Source organism: Urocampus carinirostris, chromosome 18 (genome assembly GCF_059441175.1).
Source record: "Urocampus carinirostris isolate Australia breed hairy pipefish chromosome 18, RoL_Ucar_1.0, whole genome shotgun sequence".
Taxonomy (NCBI): domain Eukaryota; kingdom Metazoa; phylum Chordata; class Actinopteri; order Syngnathiformes; family Syngnathidae; genus Urocampus; species Urocampus carinirostris.
Window position 1 is genome coordinate 10,061,958 of NC_142366.1, and position 15,772 is coordinate 10,077,729.

Here is a 15,772-nt window from a genome sequence, read left to right on the forward strand (position 1 = left end):
CTGTAGCGCGAATGTTTGTAGAAAATGTGACTTTTGAAACTTGAATGCATGTGAAGGAGTATAATATTATTCGTGCAAAGAGTAATTCCCAAGGAGGAATGTATTATGCCTGGAAATGTGTATCTGCATAATGTTCAAACAGGCGCAAAGGATCAAAGGGAATGTTCTTGCCTTTGTAATAAATATGTTATAAAGAACCTAGCAAACAAAGGATTCTTTTATTTTGTCGTAAAAAAAAAATTAAATGAGAGACTGCAATAATGTGACTGAAGTGTGTAATTTTATTATAAGAAGCCAATGTATTTTGGGGCTCATTTTGTTGCGGATCCTTGTCCACTAAAAATTAGATTGGTGAACTATGTTCAGGTGACCATGAACCACTTCGTTTGGAAAATACATCGATATGTATAATACATATTATAATACAATAATAATAGTTATTATTAAAATTAATCAATAAATAAATAGTAAATGCGGTTTAAGGAGTATGATTCACACTGACAACTTGAGTGTTGCTTTTTTGGCGGACTATGTTTGGGTGGAGATGAAGCGCTTCGTTTTTCACCATGAAACAACAATGCAAACAAACATTTATTTATCCATCCATCTATACATTATGTCAAGTCAAGTCAAATCATGTTTTTTTTGAAGAGCCCTTAATCACAAAGAGTCTCAAAGGGCTTCACAGACCACAGATTATTGCAAACCACAGACTGATATGACACCATCCCCTGATCTAAAACCTACATGAGGGCAAAAAATAGACAGATATTGTCAACATAAAATATAGGTTATCCATATGCTATAGAATAGTAGTGTATTTTAAGCTTAGATTTAAACGTTTCCGCAGAGGTTGCAGCTTGAATCTCAAGGGGAAGAGCATAACACAGCACTGAGGCCCAAATGGAGAACGTTCTCGAACCTGTGGATTTCTTCTTGGCTCTTGGGATCACTAGTAGACCAGCATTTTCAGAGCGAAGGTTCCGGACAGGAACATAGGGGGAGATTAAATCTGAAAGATATGAGGGAGCAAGTCCACCGCTTATGTTCACCGCTTATCCTCAGTAGGGTCACGGGAGTACTGGAGCTCATCCCAGCTATCTTCGGGCAGTGGGCAGGGGACACCCAGAACTGGTTGCCAGCCAGTCACAGGGCACACAGGGACAGACAATTCACTCGCTCATTCACACGTAGGGACAATTTAAACCGGCCAATTAACCCGTCATGCATGCTTTTGGAATGCGGGAGGAAACCCACGCAGGCATGGGGAGAACATGCAAACTCCACACAGGAAGGCTGCAGGAGATGGACTTGAGCCCTGAGCCTCTGCACCGTGGGGCTGTGCGCTAACCACAAACATTTATTATAAAGCTTATATTGTGTGCCCCCTTTTCCTTTATGCTCTCATTTACTGAAAAACAGCAGTGTTGCTTTAGCGTTGTCCTGTTGAACTATGTTTGGTTGGAGATGAAGCGCTTCATTTTCAACAGAAACCTCAATGTAAATAAATAATACCGTTTGCGCTGATTCCCTTTATACTCCCACTTAAAAAACTGTCAATGTTGCTTCAGCGCTGTTTTGGTGAACTATGTTGTGGTGGTGATGAAGCGCTTTATCAAAGCTTATTTTTCAGCAACTTATTTATTTTGGGGGTATTTTCAAGAAGCATCTATTTTGCCAATTCTTGCCGATTGAAAATTAGCTTGATTGACACCAATCCCGGATGTTTTTCTACCCTGGGTCATTGTCGGAACCAGAACAGATGGTAGACCCAAAACGCGTAACGTTTCACACAAAGCTTTATTGTAGAATCGAGGATATAGGGTGCGGGGAAACAAACGCCAGCGATCCAGAGATCGCTGGGCAGGAGGAGCAGGGAGCTCACGGGATCAGAGCGTGGTCGGAATGCGGAAGTGAGTGGAGTGACCGTGACGGGCGATCGGAAAGTGGTCGGTGTGCCAAAACGGGTCAAGTAGCCGGAGCGGGAGATCAGAGCATTGTCGAAGGAATGGCAAAGTAGGGGAGCCGGAGACGAACGGAAAGTCAGGGACAGACTAGCAAGATACGGATGAGGACGGGACAGTCGGGAGCCAGAGTCAAAGTGCTTGCCTTGCGTATGCGGAGGTTCGCTGACGGACTGACCAAGAGTGACTGGAGTACTGAGTTTGAATAAGAGGGGAATCAATCAGGCAACGAGCAACAGCTGGCACCAAATGAGCGGGCACAGGTGAGGGCAATGAGTAATCATGACAGTCCTATGTGTATTTTGACGACAGACAAATAAATCTGAACAGGAGCTCATTAAACTTCATTTACCAGTTTGAAAATGTAAAATATTTGACGTACCGAGGAACCGAAATGTCCTGCGCACCAGCGGGTTGAGGTAACAGCAGTCTCCCGTGGCAACTGTCTTCTCAGAGTGGTCAAACTCTTTGGATGTGTACTGGACCAGAAATAGCACCGTCTCTGTTATTGTGATCTGTTTAAAATGGAAATAAAACGGAATATTTTCTTGGGTGTGTGCTATTTTCTTGTCTAACAATAACAAGCAAAAGATTGCGTAGGAGGTGAGAACAAGCTGTAGCAAGCAACTACGGCGGTATCATTCTAAGACAGGGGTGTCAAAATCACTTTAGTTCGGGGGCCACATGGTAGAAAGAAAACTCTCACGGGGGCCGAAATAGTAGATTAAAGAGACAGAAAGAAAGAGAGAAAGGTAGAGAAGGAGATAGATAAAGGGAGAGAACTAGAGAGAGAGAAATAGAAATTGACAAAAAAAGAGAGAACGAAAGTAAGAATGAAAGAGAAATAAAGTGGAAAAAATGAGAGAAAGACAGAAAAAGAGAGAAAAGAAGAGAGGGACAAAAAGAGAGAAAATGTGACACAGAGAGAGAAAGAACAAGAGCAGAAAGATACAAAGAAAGAGTGAGAGAACAAGAGACAATAAGAGAGAGAAAGAAAGCAAGAGAGAGAGATAAAGGCACAAAGAAAGAGAAAAAGTGAGATACAGTATTAAGTGATTACAAAGAAAGGAAAGAGAGAAAGGAAGTGATAAAAAAAAGAAAGAAAAAGATGGAAGAAATAGAGAGAAAAGGAAAGTGACAGACGAAGAGAGAAAAGAAAATGTACCAGAGAGATCAAGAGAGAAAGGATGAGAGAGAAAAAGAAAATAGAGAAAGAGTGAGAGAACAGAAGACAAAAAGAGAGAGAGAAAGTGAGAGGTACAGATTGAGAGCGAGAGAAAGAAAGGGACAAAGAAAGTGCAAGAGATATAGAGATTAGGGAGGAAAGTAAGAAGGGGAGAAAGAAAGAATAAAAGAGTAAGATAGTGAGAAAAAATGGAAAAGGGGAAGAAAAAGAGAAAAGGGAGAGAAAGTAAAAAAAAGTGACAGTGAATACAAAAGCAAAAGAATGAGAGAACAAAGAGAGAGAAAAATAAGAAAGAAAAGACAAAAACAAAAAACAGAGAAAGAGAGAGAATGAGGGACGCCAGAAAAAAAAAGAAAGAGAAAATGAAAGAGACAAAGATAAAGAGAGCAAAAGAGGAAGCTAGAGAGATAAAATTTAAAAAGGAAATTAAGTAGGGAGGAAAGAAAGAATGAAAGAGAGATAAAAGGTGAAAAAAAAGGAAGAACCACAGGGAACAAGGAAGAGAGAGAGAGGCGGGGGGAGAAAAAAAGAGTGAGAGTGAAACAGATCGAATGAAAGAGACAGAGAAAATGAGAAGAAAAAGGGAGAGAGTCTCCAGTGTACAATTTCCCCATTCAATTGAAATAAAAGCTGAAAAGCTCAAAACACATTACATACTTTTGTGTTACCCTTACAATAAATTTTTAATGTCTCAATCATTTAGCAAAACATGGTGGTTAGCCATCCTCCTTGATCTGCTACCTTATCGTGGTGGAGGAGTTTGTGTGTCCCAATGATCCTAGGAGCTATGTTGTCGGGGGCTTTAAGCCCCTGGTAGGGTCACCCATGGCAAACAGGTCCTAGGTGAGTGGCCAGACAAAACACAGATCAGAAGACCCCTAATGATGAGAGAAAACTTTGGTCCTCGATTTCCCTCGCCCGGACGCGGGTTACCGGGGCCCCCTTCTGGAGCCAGGCCTGGAGGTGGGGTCCGCTGGCGAGCGCCTAGTGGCCGGACCCTTACCCACGGGGGCCAGCCGGGCACAGCCCGAAGGGACGACGTGGGACCCTCTTCCCATGGGCTCACCACCTGTAGGAGGGGCCAAAGGGGTCGGGTGCGCAGAGAGCTGGGTAGCAGCCAAGGGAGGGGTCCCTGGCGCGACGATCCCCGGCTACAGAAACTGGCTTTTGGGACATGGAACGTCACCTCTCTGGCAGGGAAGGAGCCCGAGTTGGTGCGTGAGGTTGAGAAATTCCGACTAGATATAGTCGGACTCACCTCTACGCACGGCTTGGGCTCTGGTACCAGTCCTCTCGAGAGGGGTTGGACTCTCTTCCACTCTGGAGTTGCCCGTGGTGAGAGGCGCAGAGCCGGTGTGGGCATATTAATTGCTCCACGGCTCGGCGCCTGTACGTTGGGGTTCACCCCGGTAGACGAGAGGGTAGCCTCCCTCCGCCTTCGGGTGGGGGGACGGGTCCTGACTGTTGTTTGTGCTTATGCACCAAATAGCAGTTCGGAGTACCCACCCTTCTTGGGGTCCTTAGAGGGTGTACTTGAGAGCGCGCCCCCTGGGGACTCCCTCGTACTGCTGGGAGACTTCAACGCTCACGTGGGCAATGACAGTGAGACCTGGAGGGGCGTGATTGGGAAGAACGGCCCCCCTGACCTTAACCCGAGTGGTGTTTCGTTATTGGACTTCTGTGCTCGTCACGGTCTGTCCATAATGAACACCATGTTCAGACATAAGGGTGTCCATATGTGCACTTGGCACCAGGACACCCTAGGCCGTAGTTCGATGATTGACTTTGTCATCGTTTCATCAGACCTGCGGCCGCATGTTCTGGACACTCGGGTGAAGAGTGGGGCGGAGCTTTCAACTGATCACCACCTGGTGGTGAGTTGGCTTCGATGGTGGGGGAAGATGCCGGCCCGACCCGGCAGACCCAAGCGTGTTGTGAGGGTCTGTAGGGAACGGCTGGCAGAATCTCCTGTTAGAAGAAGTTTCAATTCACACCTCCGGCAGAACTTCGCCCATGTCCCGAGGGAGGCGGGGGACATTGAGTCTGAGTGGACTATGTTCCGCGCCTCCATTGTCGAGGCGGCTGATCGGAGCTGTGGCCGCAAGGTAGTCGGTGCCTGCCGCGGCGGCAACCCTCAGACCCGTTGGTGGTCACCGGCGGTGAGGGATGCCGTCAAGCTGAAGAAGGAGTCTTATCGGGCCTTCCTAGCCTGTGGGACTCTGGAAGCAGCTGGCAGGTATCGGCTGGCCAAGCGGAATGCGGCTTTGGCGGTTGCCAAGGCAAAAACTCGGGCGTGGGAGGAGTTTGGCGAGGCCATGAAAGCCGACTTCCGAATGGCTTCGAGGAAATTCTGGTCCACCATCCGACGTCTTAGGGGGAGGAAGCGGTGTGCCATCGACACTGTGTATAGTGCCGATGGGGCGCTGCTGACCTCGACCCGGGACGTTGTAAATCGGTGGGCGGAGTACTTCGAAGACCTCCTCAATTCCACCGGCACGTCTTGCTCTGGGGAAGCAGAGCCTGAGGACTCTGGGTTGGGCTCTCGTATCACTGGGGTTGAAGTCACCGAGGTTGTCAAAAAACTCCTCGGTGGCAGGGCCCCGGGGGTCGATGAGATCCGCCCAGACTTCATTAAGGCTCTGGATGTTGTGGGCGTGTCATGGTTGACGCGCCTCTGCAACATCACGTGGACATCGGGGACAGTGCCTCTGGACTGGCAGACTGGGGTGGTGGTTCCCGTCTTTAAGAAGGGGGACCGGAGAGTGTGTTCCAACTACAGGGGAATCACACTTCTCAGCCTCCCTGGTAAGGTCTATTCAGGGGTACTGGAGAGGAGGGTCCGCCAGGAAGTCGAATCTCGGATTCAGGAGGAACAGTGTGGTTTTCGTCCTGGCCGTGGAACACTGGACCAGCTCTATACACTCTTCAGGGTCTTTGAGGGTGCATGGGAGTTTGCCTGTCCGGTCTACATGTGTTTTGTGGACTTGGAGAAGGCATTCGACCGTGTTCCTCGGGAGGCCCTGTGGGGGGTGCTTCGGGAGTATGGGGTACCGCACAGTCTTATCCGTGCTGTGCGGTCCCTGTATGCCCGGTGCCAGAGTCTGGTCCGCATTGCCGGCAGTAAGTCGGATTCGTTCCCGGTGAGGGTTGGGCTCCGCCAGGGCTGCCCTTTGTCACCGATTCTGTTCATAACTTTTATGGACAGAATTTCTAGGCGCAGCCTTGGCGGGGGTGGAGTCCGGTTTGGGGGCCTCAGCATTGCGTCACTGCTTTTTGCAGATGATGTGGTGTTGTTGGCTTCCTCAGCCCGTGATCTTCAGCTCTCGCTGGAGCGATTCGCAACCGAGTGTGAAGCGGCCAGGATGGGGATCAGCACCTCCAAGTCCGAGGCCATGGTTCTCAGTCGGAAAAGGGTGGTATGCTCCCTCCGTGTCGGGGAGGAGGTCTTGCCCCAAGTGGAGGAGTTCAAGTATCTTGGGGTCTTGTTCACGAGTGAGGGTAGGATGGAACGGGAGATCGACAGACGGGTCGGTGCAGCGTCTGCCGTCATTCGGACCCTGTACCGGTCTGTCGTGGTGAAGAGGGAGCTGAGCCGAAAGGCAAAGCTCTCGATCTACCGGTCGATCTACGTTCCTACCCTCACCTATGGTCATGAACTTTGGGTCATGACCGAAAGAACTCGATCCCGGATACAAGCGGCCGAAATGAGTTTCCTCCGCAGGGTGGCTGGGTTCTCCCTTAGAGATAGGGTGAGAAGCTCAGTCATCCGGGAGGGACTCGGAGTAGAGCCACTGCTCCTCCGCGTTGAGAGGAGCCAGTTGAGGTGGCTCGGGCATCTAATAAGGATGCCTCCTGGACGCCTCCCTCGGGAGGTGTTCCGGGCATGTCCCACCGGCAGGAGGCCCCGGGGACGGCCCAGGACACGTTGGAGAGACTATGTCTCTCGGCTGGCTTGGGAACGCCTCGGGGTCCCGTCGGATGAGCTGGAGGAAGTGGCTGGGGATAGGGACGTCTGGGCTTCCCTTTTAACACTGCTGCCCCCGCGACCCGACCTCGGATAAGCGGAAGACAATGGATGGATGGATGGATGGTGGTTAGCCTGCCAGCTAATGTCAACCCTTGCTAGGCAGTGGAATGCTAACTAGTGTTTGCCCGGCATTAAAACCAAATAAGTCTTTACACTGTGGTGTAAATAGTATTTTTCGTGTTCTGTATGCTCGTTTGATTCCAGGTAGCGAGAAAGTACTTTATCAAAACAAAGGCTAGGGCGATGACTAGATCCTTAGATTATCTCATTTACCGAATATTCTGGGCATAAATGATCTACAGACAACAGCCGTAGAATTTTACAAATGCGCTGGCAAAATGTCTTACCATAGTTGTGAATCAAAACCAAAACTTATGATCGAGTGGAGATTTCCACAGAACAAAAAGCCTTTGTTCAAAGTTTTAACAAATACAGAGATGATGACGTTCAAGGTCACTTCTGGCTACAAAATTAAACACAACTGATATATTGGCAAAAGCTGTATAATCCCCAATTTAGATCTCAATAGCATGCTAGCCTACAGGGTGGTTCACACCTGCAACAATTTCTCATTTAGCGAAGCATTATGGTTAGCCTGCTAGCTAATGTCAACCCTAGCCCCAGTGCTAATGTTTACTAGTGTTTCCTCAGCCTTAAAACCAAATACATCTCTTCCTAGCTAGGTCTATTTAGCAGAGTAGCGACTAACCATTGGTGGTACTGTTTTAGGTTATGCTAACATGAGGATTTTGTGTTTGTGTGTGTGCGGGTGTGTGTGATGTTCCTATTAACTTGTGGTTAGCTTTTTATACTCCTAAGTTTAACCATGTCACCACTCAATTAAGCAATGCTAATGCTAGCTAGCGTTTGCCCAGGTTTAAAACCAACAAGGTATCGCGCTAGCTATAAGTGTATTTAGCAGAGTAGCGCACTAACCTTTGGTGTTATTGTTTTAGGCTATGCTTACCCAAGGATTTGTGTGTGTGTTTTGAAGGATTTTATACATTTGACTTTAAAGGATTTTGTACGATCAAATAAAAATTACATTTAAATGCAAAATATATTCACTGGCTGAGCTGTGGGGCGAGGTCAATGCAACCTTGTGAAGAATGATGTTTACAGAAACAACGGGAACTGGGACAAGGGCTGATATGATAACCAGCACTTCCCGGCGCAAGAGGGGCCAGACATCGAGGCGATGGGGCATTCCTGGCGCGCCAATGGGAGGAGCCGGCACACCAGCTGACGGAGAGACGTGGGTCGAGAGAAGAACTTCAGAAGATCGAGAGAGAAGGCTTGACGGAGACTCGAGCGACACTAATTAAGCTAATTCGGCTAATTCGATGGAGCTCACTTAGTTAAATTATTTAAGAAATTAAATCTGCCCCCGTGTGGAAATGCCGGTCTCTTGTCCGTCTTTTCACATCAAGAAACAAGCGTGAATTGTTAGGAGAATGCAGGTTGTGTTTGGTAAATGGAGTCAGATAACTAATTCGAACAATTTGGTAAACGGTACATTTTTAATATTAAATTTTCTAACAGTGTGTGTGTGTGTGTGTGTGTGTGTGTGTATGTGTGTGTGTGTGTGTGTGGTGTTCCCAGTAACATGGGGTTAGTTTATTATTACTTAAACTACTAAATTCAAAAATATCACCACTCAAATTAGCAGTGCTAATGCTAGCTAGCATTTGCCCAGCTTTAAAACGAACAAGTTCTGGCAACAACTATAAGTGTATGTAGCAGAGTAGCGCACTAACCATTAGTGTTATTGTTTTAGGCTATGCTAACTCAAGGTTTCTTGGTAGCCTGCAGTTGGCTCATTATTATTTAAGTTTGCAAGTCAAACCAAATCCCTCACGAAAGAACCACTCCATTTTATTTTGGGCTCAATTTAAATCCTGATAGCGTGCTAGCCTGCGGGGCAAACCACATCTGCTACAATCAAGGTTACAATGTTTCATTTATCGCCTTCTCCTGTATAATTAGCCAGTCTCTCGGCGATCGTGTCAACTATGTCCGACTTTTCATGTTTATTTTTTTAATTAGCTTTCCTGTCGAGATGCAAATAACAGCAGGCACCGGGATTAACTCTCGGAGCACCTTCTTTTGAATTTAACGGAAGAAGGATCCAGGACTTGCGGTAATAGTAGTTGCAGTGACTCAAGGGAAGAAGAGATGAGCGCTAGCTGAGTTATGCTAATTACACACATTTATCATTGTTAGTTTGTTTTTTTTCTTCCGCTAGTCGCCACAAAGGACTTGACAGGAAGAGCTGAACTCTGCGTATTTGGACTGCTGATGAAGTGTTTGAATAAACTGCTGTCAAGACGCCATGTTTTTGCTGAGCTAACGTTTAGTGCCAGATGCTACCACTCCCATGCTGTCAAGTGGGGTCAACCTGGTGACCACATGCACTTCTCTCTTTGCTTATTTAGTAGAACTCTCAGGATACGACATAATCTGTTCTCAGGTGAGTGAGATTGCCGTAAAGCGGGGGATTGAACCTATGGTAATCCCTGATGCCTGAGGTAAAACTATTAGAATTGTGTTTTCATAATCAATATTAGTAAAACACATTGTACATAGTACTACTTTGATGCAATATACTTATGCGATACAAATGTATATGCAAGAAACATGAAGAAAAATGAAATAGTATTCACTTTTGGTTTGACGTGACTTAAGCTGGTACAGTTGAGTTAGAGGGTGGATGCAGAAGTAAAGTTGGTGATTAAAATTAAAGCTGATTGTAAAATTTCTACTTGTGACGGTTGTCATGCCCTTAGAAGACTCCGTTGCTTTAAAGCAGGGTTTTCAGCTCAATTTACTTGGGGGGGTGCCAGAATTAGGGTCTTGTTGAGGTTGGGCCAATGGTGTTTTCCACCCAAAAATTCTGATACAACAGTTCACCGTTCCCAAATATCGTTTTTTATTTATTCCCTTCCAAACATAAGATCTTAAAATAACAGATATTAAAGACTACAATGAAAATAAATCAGTATTAGATTAATCCATAATCCATCAGGGCGGACAGTGTATGTGAGTCAGTCTCTCGTAGCTTGCATTATTGGCCACCATCTAGGCAAACAAAAGTAGAAAAATTGTACTTCGTGGTCACTCTGAGTCTCCATAGTTTGTATTTTTCCTTGTGCTGCATTCATTTACTTGTACGACACAATACAGCGACATCTAGTGGTCAACACTCTCTTTTAACCACCTCCTTATTCTTAGCGAAGGTAATGATGCATGTGACTTCTTATTTCAATCACAAGCTTAATTTCCATGGTTATCATGTTTTAGCTTCTCTCTTTACCATCTCTGCAAGCAATGGTCCTTAGAAAGCAAAAAATATTCAGAACTGAATATAGATAGAGAAAACTATTGTGGGAGGGAGTTCATCCAATAGCATGTCAGCATTTTCATTATACCGTGATGCAAAAAAACAGCTGACCAGCATTTTATATGACGTAGATCAAGGGTTTCCAACATGGTGCCAACGGGCACCAGGTAGCCCTCTAAAGATGGCTAAGGTGCCTGCATACCTCTTCTGAAAATAGCTCACCAGTGCTCGGTCATTGTGATTTTCTAGAAAAATAATTTTGTAGTGGTTGACTGAGTCTATGTAACCTTATTTAACTTTGTAATATTATAGTAACGACAATGTAATAACATGATAAATTGGGATTTAAAAAATATATAATTATGTCCCCTGCCCACTGACCGATGATTGCAGGGATGGGCTCCAGCACCCCCGCGACCCTACTGAGGATAAGCGGTGCACCTAATGAGATGAGAGATGAGATAATTATGTATAATGTATAATTGCAATTACAGGCAAAATAAGTTGTTGATGTGGCATACAGAAGAGAATGCAATAATCTCATCTCTCATCTCATTAGCCGTACCGCTTATCCTCATTAGGGTCGCGGGGGGGCTGGAGCCTATCCCAGCCATCTCCGGGCAGTGGGCAGGGGACACCCTGAACTGGTTGCCAGCCAATCGCAGGGCACACGGGGACAGACAACTCACTCGCTCATTCACACTTAGGGACAATTTGGACCGGCCAATTCACCTGAAATGCATGTTTTTGGAATGTGGGAGGAAACCGGAGTGCCCGGAGAAAAACCCACGCAAGCACGGGGAGAACATACAAACTCTGCACAGGAAGTCTGGAGCTGGATTTGAACCCATGCAGGAGGTTCCCATGACATGAACTGTGCCGCACAAGCGCTAACCACTGCGCCGCCGTGAGAATGCAATGATGAGGGGACGAAAAACGTCTTATTCCATATTTTAAGGTGAAAACAACATAAGGTGTGATCACCGTTTCCCAGGGGGGTCTACTGTAGTGAGAAAAGTAAATATGTGAGCCACTCTGCCGGAATGTGTTGCAAGTTATATTATTAACACTCTACAATTAGCCACAGAACGATAACAGAGAAAAAAAAGAAAAAAAAATCATGAAAGAAACAGCGTTATACAATTTTCGCTATCTTGAAACGTAAAACATTCGGAAATAATTTCCCTGAGTTTCATAATCCACATAATAGGGATGTCAAGAACCGGAACCGGGTCAGGACCTAAATGCGTTTCTCACACGAGCGATTAATTTTACGGGAAATGGGGAGTAAAGCACACTAGGCAGCAGTCTGGCGTGGATTGACAAGAAGCCAGAGGCAGACGAGATCAATACCAATTGCCCGGGCAGATATCGGACAGATGGGGTCGATACCGGACAGGACGGGACAGACAGGATTGATATCAAAACAGTTTATCGAAATTAAACCGGACAAACTAAACGGGAACGAAACTAGAAACCGATATTAAACAACGGGACAGACAGGATTGATATCAAAACAGGATGTCGAAATTAAACAGGACAAACTAAACAGGAACAAAACTGAAAACCGATATTAAACAGGACAAAATAAACGGGAACAATACCGGACAGGAAATACCAACAGAAAACAGGACCGAGTCAAAACCCACGTCTCACGGGGCAGAGGTTCGTTGATGTACTGACAAAGGAAGAGTGAGAGCACTGAGCTTAAATAGACGGAAAGCCAATCTGTCAACGAGCCGCAGCTGGCGCCACACTGGCGGGACCAATTGGGCGCCATGGCAACCGTGAGAAGGGAAAGTATTAAAGTTCAAAAGTTTGGATTTCAGAAAACAAAGTAAAAATTTGTTTAATGTGTATTTAAATGAATATGTGCTTAAAAATTATTTTATTCTGGTCCAATTCTTTATGTACATGTGTACAAATGCTAGGTTCCTACCGCTTAAGGAGAGTTTAATACATTATTCTTTTTTTAAATGCCTTTTGAAATCAAATTTTCCTTGTTTGGTTTTGAATAAACCCATGTGGAACTGGAACTGCAGGCGCAGGTTCTCAAAAAAAGAGCAGCAAAAGTAAGGACCAACGTAACAAACAAACATGCGGGTACTAAGCGGCAAACAATGTGTCCAAACGAAAAACTAGAAACAAAAACCAAACTTGGCAAAGTTTCAAATTGGAAACAACGATCTTAACTGGAAATGGAAAATGTGAGGATCAAAGAAACAATGAATCCAGAAAACAAACAAACCTTGTGTGGATGTGAAAATGCCACAAGGAGGATGACAGGACAATTCAAAATGACCCTGAAGAGTTAACTGTCCTTTCAAATGTTTCAGGATGATTGGGCAGAGGTGTGTTATCGTTTGACACACCTGTGCCCAGTTCAAAACACCAGTTGGGGCCCTCTGGTGTTGGGAGGTATGCCAGACACAACTTTAAGACAAAATCAACAAAAAATAAACATAATTAATACAAACAAAACAAAAACACTTTAAATAAAGGACGCTTACCGTACTTAATGGATCCTAAGTCAAAACTTGGCGGATAATTATTAATTCCAAAGAACTCTTCCTCTAGATTCATGAAGCATTTGTATCATGAAGCATGAAAAATGACTTTTTTGTAAAACTTATTTTGCAAAACATAACCCTGCTATATTCATGACCAATTTTGTACTCCCTAGATGTGGACGATTTATAAATGGTACTAAATCTTGGTGGAAACGTTTTTAAGACAAAAATCGGATTGAAGACGGCTTAATGCCAGTTAGAGCCTTATTTTTAGAATAATGAATTCAATGCCTTTGAAGACTTTTCAAGGATCCGCGGGTACCCTGAAATGCCTCTGTTCAAATTAAAGATTAAAATTGGAATATCCCTAATGACATAACATTAAAGAAAGCAGACGTGATTTTGTCAGGTTTTTGATCAGAAAAAGGTGGATGGTAGGCCATAAATCAAATGGTCATATCTTTGAAATAGTTTGTCATAAAGCATTGAGTATGGTATCATTTTAAAGCTTATTTTTATACTTTCAATTCATACCAAAACCCCACATTTCGGTCGATGAGGTCGCATATAGACTCAAAATAACTGTTTTTATGATCTGCTATTTGATCAAAGGGGCAACGGTGCAGAACATTTTATTATGGGTTTTAAAGAAACTTGAAACTGCAATCGGATTTTCAAATTTGGTTGGCAGGTTTAACGTGTAAATGTTAAACTACCTTATTGACGTATGAATATGGAACAAGCGAAGTTACTGTTTTGTCAGAACCAGAACAGGAGAAGGACCCTGATGCGTAACACAAGCTTTATTTTACAGGAATGGGGCAGTCATGCGCAAGAACACAAACGCCCATGATTTGGCGATCGGGTGGTAAAACAGGAAGCCAGAGGCCGACGAGATCGATACCAGATACACAAGCCGATACCCGACAGACGAGATCGATACCGGACAGGACGGGACAGACAGGATCAGTACCAGATACTGGAGACTGCAGTCAGCCACAAGACAGGACGAGACAGACGAGATCGATCCCGGATACTGGAAACTGGAGTCAGATATCAGACAGGACGAGACAGACCGGATCAATACCGGATACTGGAGACGAGCGCAAGATATCGAACAGGATGAGACAGGCGGAATCGATAGAGTATACCGGAGGCTGTAGCAAGCTATCGGACAGGACGAGACAGACTGGATCGATACTAGACACTGGAGACTGGAGTCAGATATCAAACAGGACGAGATAGACGGGATCGATACCGGACAGGATACATAAGCAGGATACCGAACAGAGTCAAAACACACGTCTTGCGGGAGCAGAGGTTCGTTGACGGACTGACAAGGGGTGAGTGAGAGCACTGAGCTTAAATAGGAGGGAAGCCAATCAGGCAATGAGCCGCAGCTGGCGCCAAACAGGCGGGGCCAAGTGAGGGCAATGGGCAACTGTGACACTGTTTAGCCAATCATAATAAAGAACCCAATGCAAATCAATGAGGTAGAAAAACTGAAAAGTACATCGTGTTAAGCGAGGGTTTACTGTAATTCCATCAGGATTAAAAGCAATGAGAACCTTCAACACTGAAAATCCACATGATCTAAAAATATTGAAGCAAACTTACACCTGCCAGTTTTATTTTCTCTTACAAGAACCCTTCAGGGGTGCTCCAGGGGAACTTAGTTTAGCGCAAACTAGATTGTAAAAAATCAGGGGTGTTCCAAATTACTGAGAACTTCTAGTCGAAGGTCAAAATTTGATTGATTAGAGCAGTTTCGGCAGTCCTCAATTTCTTTTATTGAACACAATGCATCCTTGACCTTGTAGTGACATCACAACAATCGTGGAAAATCATAACACACTTTCCAATTTGTTGTCAGATTTCTTGTTTGATTAAGCTGGTAGTGAATGATGTAATGGTTTTCAGTTGCTCACAAGCTCAAAGCAATTGTATAGCTTTTTGCCTGGGAGGATGACATCACACCAAGCTCTCACCAGAGTTGCTCATTAGAAGCCATATCTCTACGCTTATGAAATTAACAATGACATATTGGATCAGTTTAACTTAATCAGAAGAAGCCGAAGTCAGACTCACCAGTAGCGTCGGCAACACCGCTACTACGGCGTAGAGCAGGATGGGCGGGATAGCGCTATGGTCCTCCGGTCCAAGGTATGGTTTTGTGTAGGTAGTGTCATAGCAAAAGAAGCCCTGCACATGCACACTGAAGGTATCAGTGTACTCAAAGTAATACGCCAGCATGACTGTCCCTGCCATGATAACCAACTGAAAGTACAACATGATGCCGTAAGACTGCAGGCATTTGATTTCCAGAGAATCCGATTCCCCCTCACTCCTCTACCCGGCGTCTCCCTCCTCCATTCTGGCAGCCGTTCGGGTCCACTCGGCTTCTTTTAGTGACGAGCCCCTCTCAGTGACGGCTCCCCAACCTCTAGTTTCCGCTGTCTTTCTTGCAGCTGCGAACAGCAAATGAGTGCGGGGGTAGGAGAGTAAGAGAGGGGTGGGGGATACGAGGTTGTAGAGGATGGGAGGAGAACAAATGGTTGAGCACCAGCGTGTGAGGCACCTACCACTTCCTTTGTATGAGAGAGGGAGCAGGATACAGAAACAGAAATAAAACGTTGAAGGTTCTCAGGGTCCAGCATCGAAAACCCTTAAAACCAATGCTAGTGTTTACGACTTGCAAACACTACACACACAATCCAAACTAATCCGACCAGGGCGGCAGTAGCC

At 45.2% G+C, this 15,772-nt stretch overlaps 1 protein-coding gene across 1 annotated transcript in view; it reads right to left on the reverse strand.

Moving 5' to 3' along the window:
- Window positions 1-15,478, reverse strand: part of plppr5b (phospholipid phosphatase related 5b) — a 34,980-nt gene extending 19,502 nt beyond the window's left edge. Inside the window, exons 1-2 of the mRNA XM_088321965.1 lie at window positions 15,116-15,478; window positions 2,347-2,479 (exon numbers count right to left, since the gene is read on the reverse strand). Coding sequence (XP_088178091.1) covers window positions 2,347-2,479; window positions 15,116-15,319 — 337 coding nt within the window. The 5' untranslated portion in view covers window positions 15,320-15,478. The remainder of the gene's footprint in view (window positions 1-2,346; window positions 2,480-15,115) is intronic.
- Window positions 15,479-15,772: the final 294 nt, after the last annotated feature.